Source organism: Lissotriton vulgaris, chromosome 3_2, assembly GCF_964263255.1.
Source record: "Lissotriton vulgaris chromosome 3_2, aLisVul1.2, whole genome shotgun sequence".
In the NCBI taxonomy this organism is placed as follows: domain Eukaryota; kingdom Metazoa; phylum Chordata; class Amphibia; order Caudata; family Salamandridae; genus Lissotriton; species Lissotriton vulgaris.
Window position 1 is genome coordinate 246307755 of NC_141690.1, and position 26524 is coordinate 246334278.

At 48.2% G+C, this 26524-nt stretch overlaps 1 protein-coding gene across 1 annotated transcript in view; it reads right to left on the reverse strand.

Annotated features, from left to right (window-relative positions):
• DNAAF9 (dynein axonemal assembly factor 9) overlaps nt 1–26524 on the reverse strand; it is an 816325-nt gene that overhangs the window by 91363 nt on the left and 698438 nt on the right. Inside the window, exon 33 of the mRNA XM_086964303.1 lies at nt 2028–2102. Within this exon, the coding sequence (XP_086820429.1) occupies nt 2028–2102 (75 nt within the window). The remainder of the gene's footprint in view (nt 1–2027; nt 2103–26524) is intronic.

Here is a 26524-nt window from a genome sequence, read left to right on the forward strand (position 1 = left end):
GTAACCTCGCTGACGTCACGTACGACGCCTGGGCGAAATCACGGGATGCCGCCCCTCCCCCGGCGCGCAGGAATGCTGTGGCAAAAGGTTTCGGGATCCAGTCTCACGCCTGGGGATAATTCTATGTGAAGGAATCTGCGGCTTGTAGTCTCTATCAGATAGTGGAAATAGTAAGGAAAAATGGAAATGTCCCGGACCCCAAGAAGCGAGTATTGTAAAGAAAACGTGCCCCTTGAGAGTACACTGAGTCAATGTAAGGGCGTGTAAACACCCATAGGGAAACAGCAGGGAATATGGAAATTGTGGTAGGATAACGGCCAGAAGGAGGTCATGACTACACACAGCAGAGAACCCTACTAAACCACTGCCTTGGAGGACAAACCTAGAAAAGCCAGCACGTCCAAATCTGTAACAATAAAAAAATCAAGAAGAAGCTGGCCGCACTGCGGCAAATAGGTTGTCAATTGTGAAAAAGCTGGTGACAACAAGGTGTTTTGCCAGGCCTGCTGGATAGACACGGCAAGGAACCCATGCTAGGCTTCGATGCAGTGCAGATAGACCAACCCAGACAGGCAATAGAGCAACGCTACACATAGAGAATTGTTGAAACAGACAAGTGTCTCCCAGTAGGCTGACCGCAGGAAAAAACTCCATAGGAGCGTACCAAGCAAAGGCAGAACCCAATGCCAGCAAATACCTAACATAGGGTAAGGCTAATCCCCCATAGGGATGTCCTCTTGGGCTAAGCACACAGTAAGAGGGCTGGAAAACAAGAGAATCAGCCAAACGAGGGTACTGAACTAACAGAGATGGCTAACCAGCCATGAACACTAACCGGGCACTATAACCAACCCGTGCAGAGGGGGGCGTCATAAAATATGGCACAAAAATTCACTGCAGCCCGGACAAGAGAAGGGAGACCACCGAATCCCCGTGGTGGTCAAAAAGATCTACCCCATTGAACGCCAGATCTCGGAGGGCATCCGGAATATGATCTGGGAAGCGACTGTCGCGCAGCCAAGCATGGCGGTGTAAAGCCACCGCACGAGCAAGCACTTGTCCCATAGAGTCAGTTGCATCAAAGGAAGACCTAAGGGAGAATTGTGCCATTCCCCTGCCCTGCAGCAGAAGACGAAACAACGCTGCCCGAGGTCCTTCTGGAACAGAAGGGAGAAGGTTCTCAACTGAGTCCCAAAGGGCTGAGGATGCACCGACGGACACAGAGCCGACCGACGCCACCTTCCGATGCGCAGAGGTACTGCTGACGAAAAAACTTTCCGGATCCAATCTGATGCCTGGGGGTAATTCTAAGGTAAGGAATCTATAAATAACGTGTTTCTTTCAGATCACAAAGTTTATTTGTCTCTGCTTGCAAAAATATCCGCTTTTTTGTATGGGAATGCATGAGTATTTAGGTTAAGGCAGGCTAATATCAAGGTTTCAATTTAATTCAGAGAATTAAACAAGTCACAAAATTCACGGCGTGCCCTGTTTAAACCCGTAGGAAAAGCAGCCCAGGGTATTCTGTAGGCACAAAATGTGAAAAATCTAGTGGTCTATTCACATCTCACCTAATACCATTAACAACACTTTACTTGAGTGAAGCTTTACCCCCAAACACAGAGGACTGGTAGTACATAGTATTGTTTAGGTTAAGGTGGCATATAGAGAATTAACTGAAATTCATGGCCACATGTTCAAACATGCACAAGTCTGCTATCTCCTGGCACTCCACAATTTCTAATGTTTATTAAGTCTGAACAGCTGCTGGAGATACTGTAACGAGTTGGCAACCTATTGTAGTATTCTTACGTACATTGTACGTGTTTTTACATAACTTTGAAGTGTATTACACTTCCTCTATCATGACTCCGTCCCAGATGCTGATGATGGTTTCAATATATGCATGGAGATGTGAGCAGCTCACAGGTCCAAATAAACAGAAACAGTAGTGTGGGTAAAAGGTAGATTCAAGTTTGTCAGGATAAATAAAGGTAAGTGTGGAATGAGAGTTTAAAACTGTTTACCTGAAAACTTAACTCTGCCCAAAATGTGGTAAACATTTCCGGTAAAAGGACTCGACTTAATGCAGGACTTAATCGCTGAAAAAAATATACATGAGAAGAGGTTAGAATTACTTTTACAACCTGGGCTTTTTTTTAAATCACAGCTAAAAGAAAACACTAGTCTCAGAGTGCTTCATGGGATACATTGTATAGAAATAATACATTTCTCTTTAGGTTTTTGAGGATCAGTGTGTTTGCATTATTTTAAAAACTTTTTTTGCCTTTCTGGTGAATACTGTATTTGTTCAGCATGCTTAATACAGAAACCTCTTTAAACATATACAGGACATCAGGAGGCAGCCACTGATGCAGCTATGTGAAAAAGAAAGTAGACCCTTTTAAGATGCTATAGCTTTACCTATTTAGACAGACCTGATCTTCATCGGACCCGCAACAACTCCTAATAGCAGATAAATATAGCTTCATTGGACAGACAACTTCTGAGCTCCGGGAACGAGCCCGAGCCAGGCTTGTGCTGAACGTCTCTAGCACGCAATCTGCTTTTTCACCCAACAGCTTCCAAATGCATGATGCCTGAGCAGTTATTCTGGCCTGCAGATCACCTGAATAACATACTGACCCGAGTCAAAAACTGTGACGCAACACAGCATTTTTCACACCCAAGGTATAACGATTAGGACAGAAACAATGGTTCTTACGGACTGCTTCGAAGACTTATTCAATATAAGATTTAGACGAGTTTACAAAAATCCTCTCACAGTAGTCATTCCAGTGTTTTTTCTAGGAGAGACAAAATGGAGACCCCTCACCTAGTGAATTTTCCCAGGAACCAGATGCAGGCCTTTCAGCCATTACTTCACGAGTTGACAGATGGTATTGTGCTGCACCACATCAGATCCGTTCCACTCCGGATACAACGTTGGGCCCCTATACATGCGCCACCTATGTGCGCTGACTTATGAATCATTCCGATAACTGGCCACGCCATCTGACGTAGAGCTGTGGAAATGTACGAGTTACTTACCTTCAGTAATATTATGTTCCTCGTTTCCGGTTGAAAACATATTTGGCTGTGAAGCCTTGGGCTTTACTCTTGGTCTTTCGTCTCGTCAGACGTGCACGGGCCTCCTTGTTTATAGACCACCGGGGCCCATTGGCACGTTTTTTGATGATTTACAGGCAGCACTTTATGTTCCTTGTATGCGATCAGCGCATTGTCTTCTGCTGGGGGATTTAAATCTGCATATGGATCTGGCAGCGGATCCTAATGCATCTAAACTGCAGGAGGTTGCGGCGCTGCTTGGGCTTGTTCCCTATATTGACAGCCCCACCCATAATAAAGGCCATACCTTAGATCAAATTTTTTCCACCAGGCAGATAGCTGTGTCACTCCCACTTCCAGTGCTATGGTCGGACCATTTTTTAATAAATGTTGGTATTCCTTATAACACCACGATAGGTCAGAGAGTGCAGAAGGGCGAGATCCGTCAATCAAGAGCTTTCCATTGAGTCTCAGTGGAAATGCTGACTGATGCCCTTCGTCTTCATCCCTGCGAGCTTACTGACGATCTGGAATCTAACTTGGAGGTGGTTCATAAGTGGTTGACAGCCAGATTTGACGAGTTCGCTCCAGCGAAGACAGCCAAATCAGCCCATAGCCATGTCTCCGCTCCTTGGTTCACCCCCTCACTCAGAAAAATGCGCCAAGAGTGCAAAAAAGCTGAAAGAGTATGGCGGCGAAAATACGAGCCGGAGGATAAATTAAAATATCGTGATACTATTAAGATCTATCATAAACACATTGCTGAGGGCAAAAAAGAATATCTGGAACGCAGAATAGACGAAGCGGATAATATGAGCAAGGAACTTTTCAGAATAGTTAAGGAGTTTGCCTCTCCTGCTGCCTGCTCACCTTCTCACTCTCACACAGAAGAGTGGATTAGGCAACTTGCAGTCTTCTTTGCACATAAAATTACGACGATTCAGGAGTCTTTTCCTGTCTCAGACCCCATAGTGTCAGCACATAGATCAATCTCTCCTCCCTCTTTGAGCGAAGACAACGTGCCCATACTTTCGGTCTTCCCTCCAATGACCTGTGCCACCTCCCATGATTTCTTGTCCCGGCTTCCGTCAGGCTCACCTTTGGATCCTTGCCCGGCGAAATGTTTGGGTAGAGTTGTTTCAGCTGTCAATAGCTTGCTGAACCCTCTGCTGAATCTCTCCGTGACCACGGGAGTGGTCCCTCCGGCATGGAAACACACACTGATTCTGCCACTAATCAAAAAGCCTACTTTAGATCCCCTGGTGCATGCTAATTACAGGCCGATCTCCCTGCTCCCTGCTCTAGCGAAGGTTGTTGAAAAACATGTGCAGCTCTCGATCACCAACTTCATCGAGAGCAACAACATCCTCCATGATACACAATCTGGTTTCCGTGCTAATTATAGCACGGAGACAGCCCTTCTGGAGGTCACCGAAGCTATCAGGGAAACTCTCGATCTAGGAGGAAAGGCTATATTAGTCATGCTGGATCTGTCGGCGGCCTTCGACACCGTCCCACATGACAGTCTCCTTTTAAGACTCCGGGAGATTGGGTTTCGTGGGACGGTGTTGGATTGGCTTAAATCCTTTCTTTCGGACCGTAGACAGGTGATCTGGGCACCACCGTTCTCCGCTGAAATGCCGCCGCTAGAGGTGGGGGTTCCTCAAGGGTCCATTCTGAGCCCCACCCTTTTCAATATCTATATGGCCCCTCTGGCGGCGGTAGCAGAGGCTTTTGGTGCCCAGATCATATCCTACGCTGATGACACCCAGCTCCTGTTCACTTGCAGGAAGGGTGAGGCTTTTGATGGTGCCAGAATCAAAGACTGCCTCAGTTCGGTCTTTGCTTGGTTTCAACGGCACAGCCTAAAATGCAACTCAGACAAGTCTGAGTTGCTTTTCTTTGGGTGTGCTCCTGATCCGTGCTGGAAATCGTGGTGGCCCCAGGACATGTTTCCTCCTGAGAAAGTGTCGACGCAAGCCAAGAATCTTGGTGTGATATGCGATGACGACCTCTCTTTTAGATCCCAGATTATTGGGTTATCGGGGAAATGCTTTGGCATCTTGAAGATGCTTAGAAAATTTCTCCTGCTGCTATCCCTACAATACAAAAAAATCATTGTTCAGGCGTTGATCGGATCGCGACTCGACTACGCCAATGCCTTGTATCTGGGATTGCCGAAATACTTGCTGGCCAGACTACAAATAGTGCAGAACTCGGCGGCAAGAGCCATCTTCGGCCTTCCACGTAGAGCTAGAGCCTCTGATTTGCTCAAAAAGTTGCACTGGCTGCCCATCTCGAAAAGAAACGTCTTTAAGATTCTTACTCTGGCGTTCAAGGCCCTTCATTCTGTGGGCCCAAATTATATCAGGAAGCGAATGGCTTTCTATGTGCCCAGGAGGATGCTGCGGTCGGCCACATCGGCCACGATCGCTGTCCCGCCTATTAGACGTGCCCGGATGGGAGGACGGTCCTTCCGCTATCTGGCGGCCCGCCACTGGAATGAGCTCCCTGTCTCTCTTCGGAAAGCCAACAGTCTCCTCTCCTTTAGAAGGGAGTTGAAGACCTGGCTCTTTACTGCTTGACTTCTCGGACCACTGTAAGCTGCTGTCTGGTGTTTTTCGGATTCAGGTCTCTTTGCCAAAGCGCCGGGACACCCTAGAGGGTAGCCGTGCGCTATAGAAGAGATCGCACATAACATAACATAACATAACAGTAACAATGTATCTGGTAGAGATGATTCTAGCCGCAGATTCCTTAACGTAGAACTATGCCCAGGCGCAAGACTGGATCCGGAAAATTTTCTTTGCCACAGCATCTCTGCGCGCCCGGGGGTGGTACCATGTGACACCGCCTTGACGTCGATCGCAGAGGTGACGTCAGCAAGATCACATAAACCCCACCCCGGCACTCAGACGTCAGCTTTTCTCTTTTCCGCGTATCCTGACCTGTTTTCAAGCCTTCTTTTTCACGCTTTGCGTTCAGGAACGCTGTGTGAATTCCTTCGGGCTTCAAGACGTGTACCTCTTGTGCATGTCAGATGTTGGCGGCGGACCCTCACCCGATTTGTATGTGGTGTCTGGGCCAGCACCATGACTCGACGGACTGCGACGCCTGCCAGCACCTCAACCCGAAATCACGGCGGGCGCGCTGGATGAAATTGCTGTCGACCCGCTTGTCCAGGTCGGTGTTGTCCCAGCGTCCGTCCACTACCGCTAAAGCCAGGAGTCGTCGATTCCAACTGCAGCATCATCCTTCGCCACGGCTCCAAGGGCGTCGCTCGCCGGCTGGTAGGTCCAGCAGCTTGTCTCCGAGGCCCTGTCCTCATTCGGCAGAGGGTGCGGGTTCCCCTCGGGACGTGCGCCCTCACCTGTCTCCACCCTACCCGCCGTTTCCTGGCATCGGGCGACTAGGGCCCAAATGACATCCTATGTAGCAGCTCTGCAGGCTTCTTTGGCCCCTCCTCCACCTCCTGAGACGTCCGCGGATCCCTTCAGCCCCCTCACCCAAGGGTTCGGTTTCAGGTTGTAGGAGGGTGGGGTCGTTGAGGTGCAGTCCTTTGGGGCTCCCCTATTCGACACACGTAGTCTCTGCCTCACCGCAAATCCCTACGGGGCGCCCTGTGGCAAGCAGGAGGTCACCGGGACTCAGGGCTTGTCTTCGAGTTCCCCTCGGCCCTCTGAGCAGGCGGCTGCCTCGCTAGTGGCTGAGCCAATGCCGTTTCGGCGCCGAAGGCTTTCCGCCCTGGCGGTGCCGCGGGTGGAGGCAGGGGCCTAGGGTGCTTTCCTGAGTCCCTCTCGGTCCTCTACGCGGGCTTCTGCCCGGCGTGAGATCGAACCGGCGACTTTTCGGCGCCGTTCCTTAGCCGGACCAGCTCCGACCCAAGCCTATTCTGCTAGGGATCGCGTGGTGGTGGAGGTCGACTCTGCACCACCAATGTCCACTCCGGCACTGATCGACGTCGAGCCGGCGCCTGGTGCGGACTCCACGGCGCTGTGCTGGTGTCGGGACCTTGATTCGTCTCCAGAGGTTCCTTCCTCTCCGGGAGTTTGTCATCTCCTGGTCTCTTTATTTTCCGGAGACAGGACGCTGCATCGTTGCTTTCTCCCCCGCGGCGCCCTACGAAGGCCAGTGTTGCCTTTGTTCGGGCTATTTCCATGGCTGCTGGCATTTTGCGAATGGGTGACCCCGTCACCCCATTCCCCACGGATAATATCTTGGAAGGAGCTGTTCCTTCCTTTCGAAGTGTTGCTCCACAACTCTCTTCTGGGGGCTTGGGGGCGTCCTGCCAAGGGTGATCCGGTGCCTCAGCCGCTCCTGCATCGCCACCGTCCTGCTCCACACCATCCAGTCTGCCTTTCCTTCCACTCTTCTACACAGGGCTCTCTTCTGCGGACTGCTTTTCCGTCCTTGCCTGTGGTGTTGTTTCCTGTCTCAGGAGGCCCGGTGGTTGGATTCATGGGTGCGTAACATCTGTGCTTCATCCAGTGCTGGTTTGCCGGCGCTCAACCCTCTGTGTGTTGGCCAGGGCTACCTCCAGCCTGTGGGATTGTGTGGAGTACCTTCTTTCTCATGTCTCCCATGAGAGTGCCCGCGCTGATCTCCGACACCATGTGTTGGATGGTCGAGAGTTGGCAGCGTTCATTCTCCGTGCAACCTTGGATGTCGTTGATGCTCTCACCGTGCTATGGCCAGTTTGGGGCTCTCCGTCGCCATGGGGTCCTATTGTTTAACACTCATGCGGACTCTGCCATTCAGCATCTCCCTGCGGGCCTCCGTCCTCCTTCCCCTCCGTAGGCTGGCTTGTTGATCCTCCGGAACTTAATGGGAGGCGTTATCCCACCTGCTTTCTGGAATCTGGTGTTTTGATTGGCCCGTTTGTATGTTCTGTGTGGTTTGACGTGCCTTCGGGGTAACTTAGCTGGCCCCTCTCTTCTGTTGGCTGCTGGTTCAGCCCTTTTGGCAAGTGTGTATTTTTTGGCTGATTGCTAAGCCGTCTGTGGTTCCTACCGTAGGTCTTATGTTCTTGTTCTCTGATGGGGGATTTTGTTCCCTAAGAGTGCTTCCCATGTTTTCTTTGGGACGTGTCATACCCTAAGTGGGGTACTTGTAGCTATTGTATAGCTCTGTCCTACGGTGGTAGGGTTTGGATTCCCTTTTGCGGGTGCCTCGCCTTTCCTGGCGTCTCTGTATACCACTGGTGTGGTTTCTTTGCTCTTTGTCTGGGCGTAGCTTGCGCTGCTGCTGGTTCTGTCATTCTCAGTATCTGCTGCATTGCTGGACCAGCTTTGGCATGCCATCTGCGGCGTTGTGCTGTGGTGTTTCCGCCCTTTTTTGTCCGGCGTTTTGGCCTGGTCCTCTGCCTGGTGTTCCGGGAGGATGGGATTTCCTGGTATTTTCCTGTGTTCTGGTTGACGGCTTTAGTCCATCCTACGTACTTCTCCTCTTCTCTTCTGTCTGGTCCCACTTCTTTTTGTGGGTCGGTTTATGTCTGGAACGGTCTCCCTTTAGGGGTTGTTCTGGATGTCCCTGGCCCTTGCCTTCTCTTGCGCTCGGCATGGTCTGTGCGCTTGGTTTCATGGTACTTGCCAGCTGCTTGCTGCGCACACCTCCTCTTTCTGGTCCCCAGCCGGGGACTCTGGTGTGTGCCCTTGTGCTCCTGCCTCTTGTTCTGCTGGAGCCTTGCGAGATTACGTCTTTCTTCTCACACCTGCCTTTCTTGACTGTGGAGCTGTTCCTGCCTTGTCTGCTGACTCTAGGCTGAGGCCGGTTCAGCTGTCCCCTTCACTGTGTGTGTTCTCCTGTGGAGGGCTTTGCCTCCATTTCTACCTCTTCTCCTTGGAGTTTGGGGTGATTTTTTTCTTCCTCTGTACTCCTCTGCTGTTGTCTGTCCCTTCGGAGCTTTTGTGCGGATGTCCCTGGTACCTTGTATTGGCTTGGGGTATCCTGGCCTCCCTTCGCCTCGTCCCTCTTCCTTTTGCTTGGGGAGGGCAAGGCCGCCCTTGTCCCCATTACACATCCCCTGCTGGGGCCCTGTGTTTCTTCCTGCTGGGAGGCTCTCTTGCAGACTGTCCTCCCTTCTGGGTATGGCTAGGGTATCTATGCTACGTAAGGAATCTGCAGCTAGTAGTCTCTATCAGATGTGCGAGTTACTTACCGATGGTAACGATGTATCTGGTAGAGATGATTCTAGCCGCAGATTCCTTCACAACCCGCCCTTCCTCCCCATTCTGCGAGGACCTTCAGCTTGGTCTTCTGCACTCGCCTGCCTCCGGGTGGTTTTAGCTTCTGCAAGTGTCCTCTTTCGCTTCCTCCCTAGTGGGATGCTCGTTCTGTTTGTTTGATCTACTCCTTCCTTTCTGGTGATTGGTTGGTGGGTTCATGGGTACTTTTTAAATTTTTTTTATTTTTTTCCCCTTCATAAATGCATACATACATATATACCATCCGAAATCAAATATTTAAATAATGTAACAAACCCGCAGAGCTGCCTTCCCCAAGATTCTAAAAGGAGTATTAAGCAGACAGTATAGCAGCTGTATAGCTACTATGCCCCGGGAGCATTTAGAGTCTTGCCGCTCTCCAGGCAGCTACTGGAGCCCAGATTCGCATACCCATTTCCCTTGTCTTAACTCCCTTTAATTCATAAAGTGCTACCTCGATGTTATGCATACCCAACATTCTACACATCCACATTTGAAACGTCAGTGCTTCTGTATCCTTCCATGCTGCACTAATTAAAATCCTCAAAATTGCTACAAAGATAAAAACTACAGCTTCAGCCTCGGTGCACAAATTGAGTTTCACATCGCACCCAGAGATTATCAGGGTTGGGTATAGATTAATTTTAACATCTAGCAGCCCCTCTAAAAACCGCTCTATTTCAGTTTTAATAATATTTAATTTTTCGCAGCCATAAAACATGTGTATAATATCGGCTGGTCCATTTTCGCACCTAGGACAATTGCTATCAGCCGTTTTCCCCCAGGAAAATAATTTTGCCGGTGTGTAATACAAATTGAATAAAGTGTTGTAGTGTTGGGCCCTGAGATTCGAGGAACGAAGAAATCTTTTATCCATCGCTAAGGCCTTATCAAGATCTTCTTCCGGATCCCCCAACTTTATGGACCAGGCAGATTCAATTTTACCCATATCATCCATAGACCCTTCAATAAATATTTTGTATATATCCTTGATTCTGTGACCCCCGACCTCAGATACTCCAATAATTCACATCTCCTCGTCAGGGTGATACGTGGCCTTATTGATTTAATTCCGTTAACAAGCTGTAGGTATTTAAGCTCTTGACAACCTTGTAGCGAATACCGCTGCGTAAGTTCTGCCAAGGATCGGCATTCGTCCTTAACCATTATTTGTCCCAACGTAACAATGCCCTGACTCTCCCAGTAGCGCCAGGGTCCATCCCTGCTCAGGTTTGGAAATAGTGTTGAGTTCCAAAGTGGTGTGAGATGATATCTGGGTATAGCTAGAATTTTCTAGACAATTGCCCACATACGCAATACATCTTCCAGCGATCTATACCCAGATTTCTTATAATAGCTCTTCTGAGTTCTCCTCAGTAGCACACCTGCTGCTTCACTACCCAACATTAGCTGAAATATTGATGGTATATCCGCCTGTCTAAGGGTTGGGCCCACTGGATGGAATAGAATTGCCATATCTGTAAGAAGACATGCATAATGGTAGCTCTTTAGATCTGGGAGCCCCAACACTCCTCTTTCTTGTGGCAGTGACATATATCTATTTGAGCGCCTTATTTTGCCATACTGCCACAAGAATTTCATAAATATGGCCTCAATCTGCTTAATAACCTTCTCATCAATTTTGAATGGAATTGACCTAAATTTATATAGAACCTTTGGAAACATTGTCATTTCTATGACATTAGCCCTACCAATTAATGTCAGCTTGAGTGAATCCATTCTTTTTAAATCAGTTTCCATTGATTGCATGAGTGGTAAAAAGTTATCATTAATTATTTTTCCGGGTTCTGCATTTATTATTATACCCAGGTATACAACAGAGTCTACATATCTAGCATCCTGCTTAGCTACCTTTTTAGAGCATAATACTTGTGTTTTATCCACATTTAATCGGTAGCCGGACACACCCCCAAACCGCCTGGTTATATTAACTACTTCCCTCATCGCTGACTCTGGGTCTTTGGCGATTACGGCTAGGTCATCTGCATATGCGAGAAGTTTCGTCTGAAACCCCGTGGTGACTACTGGTTTAATGGCCGCTCTATTCAATATTTGCGTAATTAAAGGATCTATATAAAGCGCAAACAGGATTGTGAACATGGACACCCCTGACGCGTGCCCCTTGTTATATTTATCTTACCAGATCTTTCTCCCATTAGCTGGATTCTGGCCGTAGGTGTTAAATACATAGCCTGGATAGCTTGGCAAAATCTTGGGCCAAACCCCCTTGCCTCCAGGACCTTCCAGAGAAAGCCCCATCTGACGCGATCAAATGCCTTCTCCGCATCGAGGAGGATCATTGCAACCCTTTCACCCCTAGCAGCCCCAATATCGAATAAGGTAATAGCTCTCCTAATATGGTCGGTAGTACCCCTACCTGGGATAAACCCGTGCTGCCAGGGGGAAACCAAGGTCGCAACAATCCTCCCCATATGAGCGGCCATGATTTTCGCATACAGCTTTTTATCGCTATTTATCAAAGATATTGGTCTGTAAGAACCGGGGTTAGTCTTTGGTTTTCCTTTTTTATGGAAGATCACTATGTTGGTTTCCTTCCAGGACTCGGGTATTACACCTGTATTCATAACACCTTTGAACAAGTCTAAAAGTATCGGAATTGTTTAGTCTCTTAAGCTTTTATAAATCTCTAACGGTATAGCATCCGGGCCCGCAGCCTTCCCACTTGCCAGATCCTGCAAAGCCTCTGATACTTCAGACATAGTAATATCTTGTTCCAGAGTATCAATGTGGGCCTGTTTTAACTTGCTACCCATGTCTAGCCAACTTGTATTTCGAACCTCTGCTCCCGCCTCCTCCTGATACAATTCTTGATAACATTTTCTAAAAGCCTCTAGAATTTCACCTGATTTATCATATGTTTGGCCCTCGTATTCTATATGTGTCACTGTATTCTTAGAAGCCACCTGCCTGATTCGTAATGCCAGTGCTCTTCCTGCTTGCTCCCCTGTTTCGTAAAGCTTTGATCTCTGCGACTGGTGTTCAGCTGCAGCCTTTTTAGCTAACCGTTTCTGGATTTCTGCTTTTAAAGAATTTACTCTTTGTAGACTCTCGATGGATTGAGCCCCTAGCATTATATCCTGTCTGTGCTGTATCTCAGCCTCACTCAATTTTCCCATCAGAAGTTCTTTTTCCCGGCTGCTCTTTTTCCAAACCCGAGTAGTATAACTTATGGTCTTGCCTCTTAATCCTGCCTTGAAGCTGTCCCAAACCACCCCCCTGGATGCACTGTACATGGGTACTTCTGCGTCCCTGCACCCTGGTCTTCCAGTGTGGGGCCTACTCACGCCCTTCTCCCTTTTTCATTACATGACATTTCTGACTCCTCTGCAGTCTTCTGAGTTGGGGTCTCTTGGCGGTACCTCGACCCGTAGCTCTTTACAGGGAATGGTCCTCTCCTTGCTGGTGTTGTCTTGGGGTACATTGTCGTTACTCTTCTGTTCTGGCCTTGTTGTCCCTCACTGTTTATAGACTTGGGTTGCAGGTCCCTTCCGTCTGCTGTGACATTTTTCACATGCTTTTCTGCCCCCAGGGAGGATGTTGTATTTACTTGCAGGGTTGCTTGGCAGTAGCTGTGTCCTGCTCTTCCCTTCTATGACTTTCGGTGCCATAGTGCCTGGCACTCTCCCGGATGGTGCTGTTCCTCACCATTCTTTTCTTCCCTTTCTGTTTATCTTATTTTTTTGCAGTTCTACGTTAAGGAATGTGCGGCTAGTAGTCTCTATCAGATCAGGTAATGTAGTGTGCAGATCTTGAGAATAGTCATCTTATTAATGGAAAAGCATGAGTCCATTCCACAGAACAGGAAGGAGGGAGGGAGGGGTGGGTGCGCAGAAATCTGCGATTAGATCGAGCAGAAAAGACGTTCTGGATGGTTTAAGTAACTTGTTCTTCTGTTAGAGACGTATAACTGCAGATTACTCACCTTGTGAATAGATACCAAATCAGTACACCACCTCTGGTAGTGGGTCTGTGGAATGGCTCAGACTAGGAAGTCCTACAAGACAGATCGAATGCCCGTTCCACTAGACCTGGCTATCCAGGCAGCAATGCTGTGTTAATGTGTGGAGGATGTCCATGTTGCTGCTTGGCAATTATTTAGAAATGACATGCAAGCACAGTGGTTGCAGCCTTTGCTCTGTTGACTGAGTTCACAAGCCTTCTGTAGGTTGTTTCTTCACCTGCCTATAGCAAATCAGGATGGAGAGCACATGCCAACTACAGATGGTGTTCTTTTGCACAGTACTGCCTTTCTTACCCCCAGAACAACTGATGAAATGCTGATCGAGTCGGTAGTCTCTGGTTTGCCAATCATCAATCAATCAATCAATCAAGGGTTACATGGCGCAGCTATTCACCCCTAAGTGTCTCAAGGTGCTGAAGGGGGATGGGCTGCTGATCTGCCTGTGAGTAGGGGTTAAGTCGAAGAGCCAGATTCTTCCTGAACTGAGTCAGCGATGGGGATTGTCTGAGGTGGAGAGATGAGTGTTCCAGGTCTCTGCAGCGAGGTGGGATAAGGATCTTATTCCGGTTCTGGTATTGTGGATCCGTGGGACAGTGAGCAGGGCAAGTTGGGTGGAGCGAAGGTGTCTGGCGGGTACGTGGAATGAGAGGCAGTGGTTCAGATATGCTGGCACAGCGTCGTGAACAGCTTTGTAGGCATGTGTGAGTAGAAGCAATGCACCCTCTTAACGTCCAGCAGGTGGAAGCAGGCAAGATGACGGATTGCCCTTTGTGGAATACAATACTACCACAGGCAGGAATGCCGCTTTTATCCAGAGGACTAATTTGTCCAGGAAAAAGAATGTATATGGTGGAACACTTGACAAAGCATGGAGTCCACTCATTCGCTTGACCAATGTTGTGGTAATAAGAAATGCAATCATGATAATTAGGCGGAGAAGAGGGCAACTGTGCATGTGCTCGAAGGGAGTGCACATCTGGTAAGTGAGTATCAAACTAAGGCCCCACAAACAAAAGGGCCGAAAGGTAACATTTAACTATTACCAAAGCAAGGTATTGTCCGGCTAGAGACAAGCCAAACAGAAGCACATCAGCTAATTGTGCATTCAGGGGTTAAATGTGTCAGGAAGAACACCAAGCAACAAACTTCTCCCAGCATCCTTGCATAGATAGATTTTGTGGATGGACGCTTGGCTGCCAAGGTGAAAAAAACTACTTTAGGAGGAAGATCAATATCATCAGCTATCACCACTCAATCTATTTGCACAAATTATGCAGGCTCATTGCAAAAGTCTGCCCTGATGCTGTCCCAAGGGGACTGCCTTGGGACCTCCAATGTGCTAAGGTATAGATAGTACACATTCTCTTCGGTGGTGAATAGACTGAGCCACAGATCACCCCATTCTTGGAAGATGCCACCTTCCATGGGCCGCCTCCCAGTGTAACTGCCATTTGTGATCCGCTAGGCAACGGCAGTTGAGTTTGTCCGCTCTGGTGCTTCAAGAGCCAGCTAGGCTCTGGGCAGTCGGGAGATGCCATGAGCATTCAGCCACTTCCAGAGAACAGAATCCAAACCCCAAGTCTAACAGTTTATTGTAATATTGTATGGTGGTCGTGGTGTCTGTGAGAATCTGTACCACCTGTTCCCATTTGATGGCCAGAAGGAAGGCCATCATTGCCAACTTAATAACTTGCAACTCCAGCAACTTGATGTTGCTTGAGTCTCCGACCAGAGTACTCTGATCCCCACCTCTCCCAGATGGCCTCGGTAAACAGCCACTCTCACCAAGGTCAAGAGTTGACACAATGGTATCTTAGCCGGAAAGTCCTGGAAGGATGGCTTAGAAAAACACTGTGTCCAATGACGGGGAGCCGTTGTGAAGGAGTGAGATGTGAATCCGTAATGTTGATGAAAAATCCAAACAATCAATAGGTTAGCCGTTGTCTGCAGATGGTTTACACCTGTTTGAGGGGAGCCCGCCAGGAGAAGCCAGTCACTGAGGTATGGGAAGACCGGTATTCCATTGAAACAGTAAGGAAAGTGTTGGATAGCAGAGGGGCAAAAATTATTATTCCTACCCCAAAGAGTGCAACGTTAGGGAAAGTGTTAGATAGCGGAGGGGTAAAAATTACTATTCCCACTCCAGTGATTGCAACAGTAGGGAAAGTGCTGGATAGCGGAAGGATGAAAAATGACTATTACGGCTCCAGTGAGGGCAACAGTAGGTAAAGTTCTGGAAAGCGGAGAATAAAAATTACTATTCCCACTCCAGCCGGTGCAACAGTAGGGAAAGTGTTGGATAGCGGAGAGCTAAAAATTACTATTACCACTCCAGTGAGTGAAACAGTAGGGAAAGTTTTGGATAGAAGAGGGGTTAAAATGACTATTTCCACTCCAGTGAGTGCAACAGTAGGCTAAGTATTGGATAGCGGAGGGGTAAAAATTACGTGTTTCGGCAGTTACGCATTGCTCCCACATATAGAGACTTACAAACAGTTTGTGATATATACCAGAAAGTAGTGTTACGAATTCACAAACACCAAAAAAGGACTACCAGGTAGCGCCAAATGCATTGATCAAGGTGGCCATATTGAAATGAGCAACTACGTGATGAATTACCTACATTGTGTAGATTTTCTACATTTCTCTTGCTACTTACATAACGCAAATTAATATAAAACTTCATTGCATTTCAAATTAGACATTAGACAAATTAAAAATGGTAGGTTGATAAATACAATCTTAATAATAAACATGATATAGCTGAAATTGGCGGCCATAGTGAAACAGTACATTCCTAGTGGTCTTAGAATAACTTCTTATGCCTGTAATCATATCGATGTACTGACCTTAACTAATGTATCTATATCTGACTTTTCCTGGGAACACCGGTGAAGGGAAAGTGTATACATATTAAATAAGGTGCAGTTCTGTCTGTTTAATAATAATAATAATAATAAAATAATAATAATAATAATAATAATAATAATAAAGAGCTTATAGAGCGCTCAGTAACGCCATCACGGCGTGTCCCCGCGCTGAAGCTATCAGTGAACAGCGAGAGAGCCTAGGATCTACGCAGTGTATAGATGTGTTTTAAGCATGGCCCTAAACCGCGATTCACTGCTCTCCAGTCTCAGAGCAGGGGGAAGTTTGTTCCATTGTTGAGCTGCTTGGACCGCAAAAGAGCGTCCACCCATTCTAGCCTTCCTAATCCTGGGGACTGTCAGCAGTCCGGCACCCTCCGAACGGAGGGTCCTAGTTGGTTCATATCGGCTGACTAGATCCTTTAGGTATGCGGGCGACCTGTCCCAGACAATTCGGTGACAGAAGAGGAGGCACTTAAACAGCACACGCTTCTTCACAGGCAGCCAATGAAGCGCGTCCAGCGCCTTTTTCGAGTTAGCTCTCCTGGGTCTTCTTAACACCAGTCTGGCGGCGGAGTTCTGTATGACTTGTAGGCGGCCTATGCTGCCCTCGGTTGCCCCAAGGAACAGAATGTTTCCATAATCTAACCGCGAGGTCACCAGTGCCTGAGTTAGTGTCCTTCTGGCCGCTAAGGGAAGGAGGTCTAAAGTTTTATTTAGGGTCTTTAGTACTCCAAAACATTTGCCCACAAGACGCCTTATGTGGCCATCATATGAAAGAGAGGGGTTCATCCAGATTCCTAAATTCTTAGCCTCCTGACATGGTACGGGGGTAGGGCCCAGACATGAAGGCCACCACTCGGCCGACCAGTTTTCGCTTTTACCCCCTACCACAGCACCTCTGTTTTAGAGCCATTGAGTTTTAAGCAATGGGCATCCATCCACTCAGCTAGTGCCTGCATACAGGATTTAAAGTTGTTGGGGGTGTTCTGCGATAGGGAGATCAGCAGCTGGGTGTCGTCGGCGTACGACACCAATTCCACCCCAAATGAATGTACAACTTTCGCCAGGGAGGCCATGTATAGATTAAAAAGAGTAGGGCTCAAAGCTGAGCCCTGAGGCACTCCCTGGTCTAGTGACATCTCAACTGAGCGGCAAGTCCCTTGCTGTACCTGGAAACACCTTTCCGTAAGAAACGATTGTAGCCAGCACAGCGCAGGACCAACGACCCCGGCTTCGCTCAGACACCGTAGCAAGATGGAATGCGCCACGGTGTCAAAAGCCGCGCTTAGGTCAGCATGATCAAGGCCATTGTATGACCTGCATCTGCCCCTGCTCTTAAGGTCTCAGTGGCTCGTAGGAGAGCCGTCTCCGTGGAGTAGCCCGCCCTAAAACCTGATTGTGAGGGATGGAGTAGATTCCATTTCTCCAGGTGCTCCGTAAGCTGAGCGTTAACCACCTTCTCAGCCACCTTCGCCACGTACGGCAATAAGGAAATAGGTCTAAGGTTTTCCAGCACCTCCATGCTTACATTCGGTTTTTTCCTTATTGGCAGTACTATGGCCTTCTTCCACTCCATAGGGTCTTGTTGAGTGGAAAAGGAGGTTTGTAGGACATGTCTGATGTGAGGTTCCAGGGCTATCAGGCCTTCTGAGATGACCCAGGCCGGAGCCAGATCGTTGGGGGAACCGGACTTCACACTTCGACAGATCTTTATTAGCTTGTCAGCTGCGGGGACCTCGAAAGTTAGTAATGAGGAATCAGGGGCTGCCGGTGAGCTGCCTGCTATAAAATCTATGCCCTTATCTGGTTGTTGAGAGAAGGAAGCGTAAATCTTTTTAACTTTACTAGAGAAAAAGTCGGCGACTCTATTGCATCCCTCCTTGGAGGTCTTTATGGGGGTGTTAAAGCTAGAGACTAAAGATATTTCTTTATATATTTTGAACAGTTCGCGCGAGGAGCTCTCGGCAGCCTCAATGCGTGTCTGAAAGTATTTGGCTTTAGCTCTACGCACCGCATACTGGTAGCTCCGGTGTGCTGAGCTATAACTGTTTTTTGCTTGTTCACTCGGGTTCCTTCTCCAACTCCTTTCAAGTTTTTTACAGTTAGATTTAATTTGCTGGAGTTCAGTAGTGAACCATGGGGCAGTACGTTGTCTGCCTTCTCTAGCTTTACCCTTGCTCATGGGAGCTAGCTCATCCAAGGTGGCAGTTACAAGTAGATTAAATTCCTTGTTCGCCTGATCACTGTCCGTGGCACATAATGGTTGTGCTTTCTGGATGGCACCTATAAAGTTTTCTTTAGAGTATTGTCTCCATTTGCGTTTCATAGTGTTTCCCATTCCATTGTCAATAGTCCTAGCAGGCTGGTAAAAACACTGAAAAGGGACCAGGAAGTGGTCGGTCCAAGGGAGCTGACAAGGGGTAAGTACTTTTATCATTTCCCAACTGGCGAAGATAGGGTCCAAACAGTGACCCCTCTGATGTGTAGCTGCGACACTTAGCAGGTTGAGCTGTAATTCTTGTAAAACAAGGCGAACTTCCTCTGCCTCCTTCTGTACGGGATCCTCTAGGTGTAGGTTCAAGTCACCCAGCACCAAAACCTTATTGTGTTTAATTGCGGTCTGAGCAACCCCTTCTAATAAGCTACTTCGGAAGTTGCCCAGGGAGCCAGGAGGTCTGTATATTAGGATGCCCGAGATAGCCTTGTGTTGAGTCAATTTAATACTAAATTCACCTGCTTCGCTGTTTCCGGGTAAAATCGATCCTCGTTGTCATCGGTAATAAATATAGACTAAGATAATACTTCCAGTCTTCTGTAAAAGGTTGGGAGCGTGAGGAATCCACAGGCAGATATTGTAGCTACCAGAAAAAGCGTTATCGAAGGTAAATAACTCTTCTGAAGCATACTTCTGCCTGTGGATTCCTCACCTTTTGAATAGATTCCCAAAGCTGTACCTCTCCCGGAGGAGGGTGTCCACCTGACTAGACCACAAAATCCTGTAAAACAGAGCGAGCAAAACGGCCATCCCTCCTAACCTGCAGTAATGCTTTGCAAAGGTGTGGAGGGAGGCCCACGTTTCTGCTTTACGGATATCAATAACAGGAACAACTTTAGCCAAAGCAGAAGTAGTAGACTTTGCTCTGGTGGATTGAGCTCGGATACCTTCTGGAGGGTCCTTCTTGGCCAGAGCGTAGCAAATCTTGATGCACAAGATAATCCACCTGGAAAGCGTCCTCTTGTGCACTGCCTTGCCTTTCATCTTCCCAACATAGCCCACAAAGAGCTGATCGTACAGCCTCAGATCACTAGTCCGAACCAAATAAAAGCTGATAGCTCTTTTAGGGTCCAAACAATGCAGCCTCTCTTCCTCCTGGGAAGGGTGAGGGGGAGGATAGAAGGTCAGAAAAAGTAATGGATTGTCCCATATGAAAAGGGGTAACCACCTCGGAAGGAAAGCAGCCCTGGTCCTTAGAACCAACTTATCCGCATGAATGGTTAGGAAAGGAGGATTGGAGCTAAGACCTTGAAGCTCACTTACCCTCCTAGCCGAGGTAATGGCAATCAAGAAAACCGTTTTAAAAGAAAGAAGCCTCAACGGGCAAGAATGAAGAGGCTCAAATGGTGAACCCATTAAAAAACCTAAGGACTAAATTCAGATTCCACCGAGGCATAATGAAAGGAGTGGGAGGGAGCCTATTTGTAAGGCCCTTAATGAACCTCATGACAATGGGGGACTTAACTAAAGAAGGCTGGTCTGGCAAACCTATAAAGGCAGACAAAGCCGATAAATAACCTTTGACAGTAGCCACAGCACAACCTTGCTGTGCCAAAAAAAGAAAAATCCAAAATATTAGACAAATGGGCCTTAAGAGGGTCAATGTCTCTCTCTCCGCACCACTTTACAAATCTGGACCACCGGGAAGAGTAAACAGATTTAGTGGAGTGTCTCCTGGATGATAAAATAACATCCACTATATTTGGCGGGAGAGAGAAAGAACTCAGGTTGCCCCGCTCAATCTCCAGGCGTGGACGACTGGAGATTGGTGGACAGCCATAAGGTGAATACAATGCTCACTGATAGAGACAAAACATTTAGAGTCAAAGTTGATGGTGTGATTTATTTATTGAAATTTTATAAGGTGTTACATGCCATCAGGATGCTTAAGTGTTTATTGGGGCAGGGGAGATTGAGCGAGCATGAAAGGATGTGGTGGGTGAAAGAAGGAAGACACCGAAGCATATGCAGTATCCAGGAGGAAGTATTCCAAGTGCTTTCATTAAAAGCAGATAACCACTATACATGGCAATCAATGTGCCAATATTCTACGAAAAAAAAACTCATCCTGACAGTAGTGAGCAGGCAACTAATTATGTAGGCAGGGGGTAGCTTCCCTTCAGGCCAAGATCATCAAACGAGGAATCTTGGAATGTTTGTTGATACAAGAAATTCTTCAGCTCCCTGGTGAACTTTAAATCATCTTTTTGTTGTCTAAGTTCTTGCAAGGGTCAGGTATTTTTTATAAGATTTTGTGTCATCTGTTGAGATAGTTTTAAACTCCTTTCTTATTAAAAGGAGCAAGGGGGAGTCTCCTGTCAAATGTAAATACTTGGAGGGAATAGAGATTATATTAAATTAATTATGTATTTTGGCCACAATATCAATATGCTCTTTGAGCAATTCAAAGCATCTTGAAGGTTACCCTCTGTTAAATGGGCAGTGAATGTAAGCTTTGATGGGTCCAAGTGATATGCTGACTTTAAAAAAAATGTTTTATCCTAATACTTGATGCTCAGTTTTGAACTATGTGTAGTTGACGATGGTGCTTCTCCTGGAGACCCAAGTATATGCTATTGCAGTAATCATGTTTAGCTTAATACCACTGCACATACAAGGTCTACTTTGGAGTTGTAGGTTTAAAGATATAGGTACCTTCTTGTCCACTTTTTCATGAAAAGCACTACTTCTGACATTGTGAAAATATTAACGGTATTGTGACATTGGTGAATAGCAAGGCCACAACTCCGGACGCTTTTTACATTGCATTGATTCATTAAGCCTCACTTTCAGATGCTGGGATGAGAGCATTCAAGTCTGAGGAAACTTTCCAACAACACACAATTTTCCAGGAAAGTAACAGGTAATCATCAAGAACTGCCACTTTCACTTTTATCAGTGCTATGAAGTGCCAATCTGTCCTAGGTCAGGGCTTTACAAAACAAATAAATGAATATTTAAAACACATTGGATGCGATTATGTTTGAAAATAATGCTTTATTTATTCATAAAGAAAGAAATCCCAAATCAAACCCGGTGCGCATGGTTTTCAAGTACAGAAAAGGTAGAAGAATTGCACAGCTCACTATCCTCCTCTCCGCTTCCAGCCAACGTAGATAACAAACGACACTGCATATGGCCAAGGAGTCATGACAATATATAGCCAACAGCCAAGCAGTCAACAGGTAGGTAACGCAAGTCAAGTAAAAATGTTTGCACCAACACTTCTCTGTTTTTATTGACCCACGTTGGATAGGTTGGCTGGAGCTTTGTCTTGCAGGGCAGAAACTAGGCGGGTGAGTTGTTCAGATGGTCTGTTATGTGAAAATTGATCAACTTCCAAAGCATGTTGGTGCACTCCAAGCGACCATCTAGGAGTTTTTTTAAATATGATTAATGGCAACAGCTAATAACACTGGTAAATCTGTCAAGGTATCCACAGATCCTGTCTATGTGGTCCTGGTATGTAATGCATACTAAAATATGAAAAATGTTAATGAAGAACTATTTGGAAAAAAATTACAATGTTTACAGCAACTGCAGATTGAAGATGAAAAAATATATTCTGAAATCTGAATATTTCACAATCCTACCTATGAGGAATTTAAGTAAAAGCAACTCTCTGGTGAAGTCAATGAGCTTGGCTATTTGGACAAACATGTAGCTACAATGTATCAAAGAGACAAATGTAGAGTAAGAAAGGCACTTAACATCAAGTAGATGGCCCTCAACTTCAGATGGATGATGTGGAGCCTGTACTCCTGTCATCAGCTCTTGGTGGGTGAGGGAAAGGTGTATTCTGCTGATCTAATCGTGGTCTAGCAACCATCAGTGCAAATATTTTGGAGTCTACTCTGAAATCTGAACATGGTTGGAGAGGACCCGTTGATTTTGGGCCATCTGAGACTGCAGTTCCACTGTATATTTTACCTGGATTGTTCAAACAGCAGGATGCGGGGCGATCAGTCCCAGCAGCCTCAGAGTCGACCTCACTGGAATCTTGGACCGAGGCTTTTCGTCAGCAGTACCCTTGCACGTCAGTAGGTGTCGCCTGCGGTTCCGCGTCCGTCGGCATCGTGATCGCCGGGATGACGTCGTCGGAGTACTTAGACGCCGCCCTCGCGCGCTGACGTCAGATCTGTACATAGCTTTCCGCGCCAGGAGCGCCAGAGCCATGATAGAAACCAACACTGGTGCCATGAAACTAGGGCCCTGAAAGGGATGTCCTTAACCTTAGATATCGGTTCGCAGAACGAGGAGGATGATGGGGCGGTAGGAATCTAACACTAACTAATGTTTCTTACAGATATATCGTTACCGAAGGTAAGTAACCTGTGCATCTGAAAGAAACACGTTAGTGTTAAATTGCTTACCTAAGAATAGATACCCAGCAATACCAACCCCGGTGGTGGGTCTGCGAACCAAAATCACACCAGAAAGTCCTGGAGAACGGAATGGCCGAAAAAGCAGTCTCTGTCCAGACAGTAGTGCCGAGCAAACGTGTGCAACGAGGCCCACGTAGCTGCCTGACAGATGTCCTGCAAGGGGACTCCCAGAGCCAGGGCAGTAGTAGCCGCCGTGGCCCGAGTAGAATGGGTGAGCAGCCCAACAGGAGGCTCCTTTTTCGCCCAGGAGTAGCAAACCTTGATGCACAAGACGACCCACCGAGAGATGGTCTACTTGTGCACCGCCCGTCCCTTCTTAGCGCCCACGTAACCAACAAAGAGCTGGTCGTCCTCCCGGAACTCGCATGTGCGATCTAGATAGAAGTGAGCGCACGTTTTGGGTCCAGACGGTGGAGCTTCTCTCCCTCTTTCGAGGGATGCGGAGGTGGAAAGAAAGTGGGCAAGGTGATGGACTGCCCAATGTGAAAGGCTGTGACCACCTTGGGCAGGAAAGAAAGACGAGTCCACAGAACAACCTTGTCGGGATGGGCAGAGAGGAAAGGAGGTTTAGAAGATAGAGCCTGGAGCTCACTCACTCATGGCAGAGGTGAGTTTTAAGAGTCAGAAGACAAAGAGGACAGTTAAGTGGCTCAAAGGGAGCGCACATCAGGTACGTCAGAACAAGATTCAAGTCCCACTGAGGCATCACAAAGGGAACAGGAGGAAACATGTGAGTGATGCCTTTCAAGAATCTATTTACAACAGGGGACTTGAAAAGAGAAGGCTGATCAGGAAGCCTTAAGAAGGCTGAACTGGCCGAGAGGTAGCTCTTGATAGTGCCCAGAGCAGATCCCTGCTGGGCAAGAGGAAGAGGAGAACCTCCGAAAGGGGGTCAGAGAGTGGATCCACAGCCTTTGCTCTGCACCATGCTTGTTTCACCTGCAGGTGTATACCGTTTTTGTGGAGGGACGCCTGGCTGCCAGAATCACATCACAGACTTCAGGAGGCAAGTCAAATGGCCTCAACTGCCGCCGCTCAATCTCCACGCATGTAGTTGGAGACTGGACAGGTTCAGGTGGAGGACCGTCCCCCGCTGGTGCGACAGAAGGTCCTCCTGGAGAGGCAGACGAATCAGGGGATCGACTGACATGCTGAGTAGCTCGGGATACCCTTCGTGCCCAGTCCGGAGCCACAAGGATGTCTTGGGCCCGGTCTCGCCTGATCTTCTTCAAAACTCTGGGCAGAAGTGGTATAGGCGGAAAGGCGTACAACAGACCGCAGCTCCACTCGTGACGAAAAGCGTAGCTGAGCGAGTGCCGCCCTGGAAATTCCAACACGCAGAACTGATGACATTGCGTGTTCTCTTCGGTGGCGAATAGATCTAACCAAGGCTCTCCCCACTGCTGAAAGAGACCTTGCGCCACGCCCGAGTTCAGACGCCATTCGTGATCCATCATGCACCGGCGGCTGAGTTTGTCCGCCCTGGCGTACAGTGAACCTTCCAGGTGTGGAACCACCAGGGTTACGCCCTGGTGTTCCAGCCATTGCCAGAGGCGCAGAGCCTCCCACCCCGCCCTGTATGTTGCAGTACCACATGGCGGTGATGTTGTCCGTGAACACCTGCACTACACTTCCCCGGACAGAGGGAAGAAATGCCTTCAGTGCAAGTCGGATCGCCCGCAGCTCCAGAAGGTTGATATGGAGCCGGGACTCCGCCAGAGACCAGGCGCCTTTGATCTCCCCCTCTCCCATGTGGCCTCCCCATCCCAGGAGGGACGCATTTGTCACCACTACTTGCTCCGGTTCGGGTAGGGAGAGGGATCGGCCGCTGATCCAATCGTGGTTCGTGAGCCACCACTGTAACTGACTCGCAGTGCCCTCCGAGATTAGGACATGGTCGGACAGGTTGCCCTGATGCTGTGCCCACTGAAACTTCAGGTCCCACTACAGAGCCCGTATCCGCCACCTGGCGTGATGCACCAGAAGGATGCAGGAGGCCATCAGACCCAGGAACCACAGCGTCATCCTGACCGAAACTCGGGATAAAGGCTGAAAGATCAGAATCAGAGCCTGAATATCACAAGCCCGCTGTTCGGAAGGATAAACCTGAAACTGCGCCGAGTCCAGAACTGCTCCGATGAAAGGGAGCTTCAGAGAGGGGCACACGTGTGACTTTAACACAATGATGGAGAACTCCAGCGAGTGCAGGAGGTCGGCCGTAGTCTGACGGTGGGAGACGACTGTCTGAGCGAGCCCGCCTTCAACAACCAGTCGTCGAGATAGCGGAAGACTGAAACCCCTGATCTGCGCAGATGAGCTGTGACCACTGCCATCACTTTCGTGAACATCCGAGAGGCGCTGGTAAGGCCGAAGGGGAGGACGGTAAACTGAAAGTGCTCGCGGCCTACCGTGAACTGCAGTAGCGCCGGTGGGCCGGCAGGACGGGGATGTAGAAATACGCGTCCTGCAAGTCCAATGCTACCATCCAGTCTCCCGGGTCCAGGGCAGCTAGGACCTGAGCCAAAGTCAGCATCTTGAATTTCTCCTTCCGGAGGAAGCCGTTGACGCTCCGTAGGTCCAAGATAGGGGCGTAGGCCTCCTTTGCTTTTCTTGGGTACCAGAAAGTAGTGGGAATAGAAACCACGTCCTACTTCTGGCCCAGGAACGCGCTCGAACGCTCCCGTCTAGCCTTCGAGGTCAAGGCCCGGCAGTGGTCAGCCCTGAGGCAGTAAAGGCACCGACGGTGGGGGTCGGTCACCGACATCAGACAGGCCTTGCAAGGTTTAAACCCAGGCATCCCTATTTGCACCGCGAGTTGATAATTGACTCGAAAAGTGATCAAAAGAGAGTCAAAAAATGACTAGAGTACTGCTCTTCCCGGATCTGCGCTTGCTGGCATGGAGGAAAAAAGAACTGACGTCAGCGCACGTGGGCGGCGTCTAAGTACTCCGACGATGTCATCCCGGCGATCACGACGCCGATGACTGACGGTGAGCCCCAGACGACGCCTACCTACGCGCAAGGGTACTGCTGACGAAAACTTTCCGGATCCAGTCTAACGCCTGGGGATATTGGAAGGTAAGGAATCTAACACTAACGTGTTTCTTTCAGTTTGGCTCTACTGAAGGGGAGCGTCTGAGAAAGAGTCAGGTGTGACTTTGGTACATTGACAGTAAACCCCCAAAGATGATTAGCCATAGTCTGGAGGTGTCTGATGAATGCCGGGGTGACCCAGCCTTCAACAGCCAGTCTATGAGAGAGGTGAAGACTGACAACACTAAACTCAGAGGATGCGCTGCATTAACAAGTGAGGGGCACAGGTGAGACCGAGAGAGAGTACAGTACAGCAAATTGAAAATGCGCCTGTCCCACTACAAACCGCAGGTAACGCTGGTGGGCTGGCAGGAAGGGTAAATGGGAATGGGAGTTTTACAGGTGCAACACTACCATCCTGTCTTCAGGGTCGAGGGCAGACAAGACTTGGGCCAGAGTGAGCATATAGAATGTTTCCTTCCGGAAGCGTAGAGAGGGAGCAGGAGTAAAATAGGCCAGAGGTGTCTGTCCTTTCAACAGCAGTAAGTAGCAAGAGACCACATCCCACTTACCACACAGGCACCCTCTCAATTGCTCATTTCGCCGAAAGGGCTTGCACTTTAAGCCACAAAATGGAGGATGTGTTCAAGCAGAAAGGAAGGGGATGGCATAGCCCTTCCGAGCAA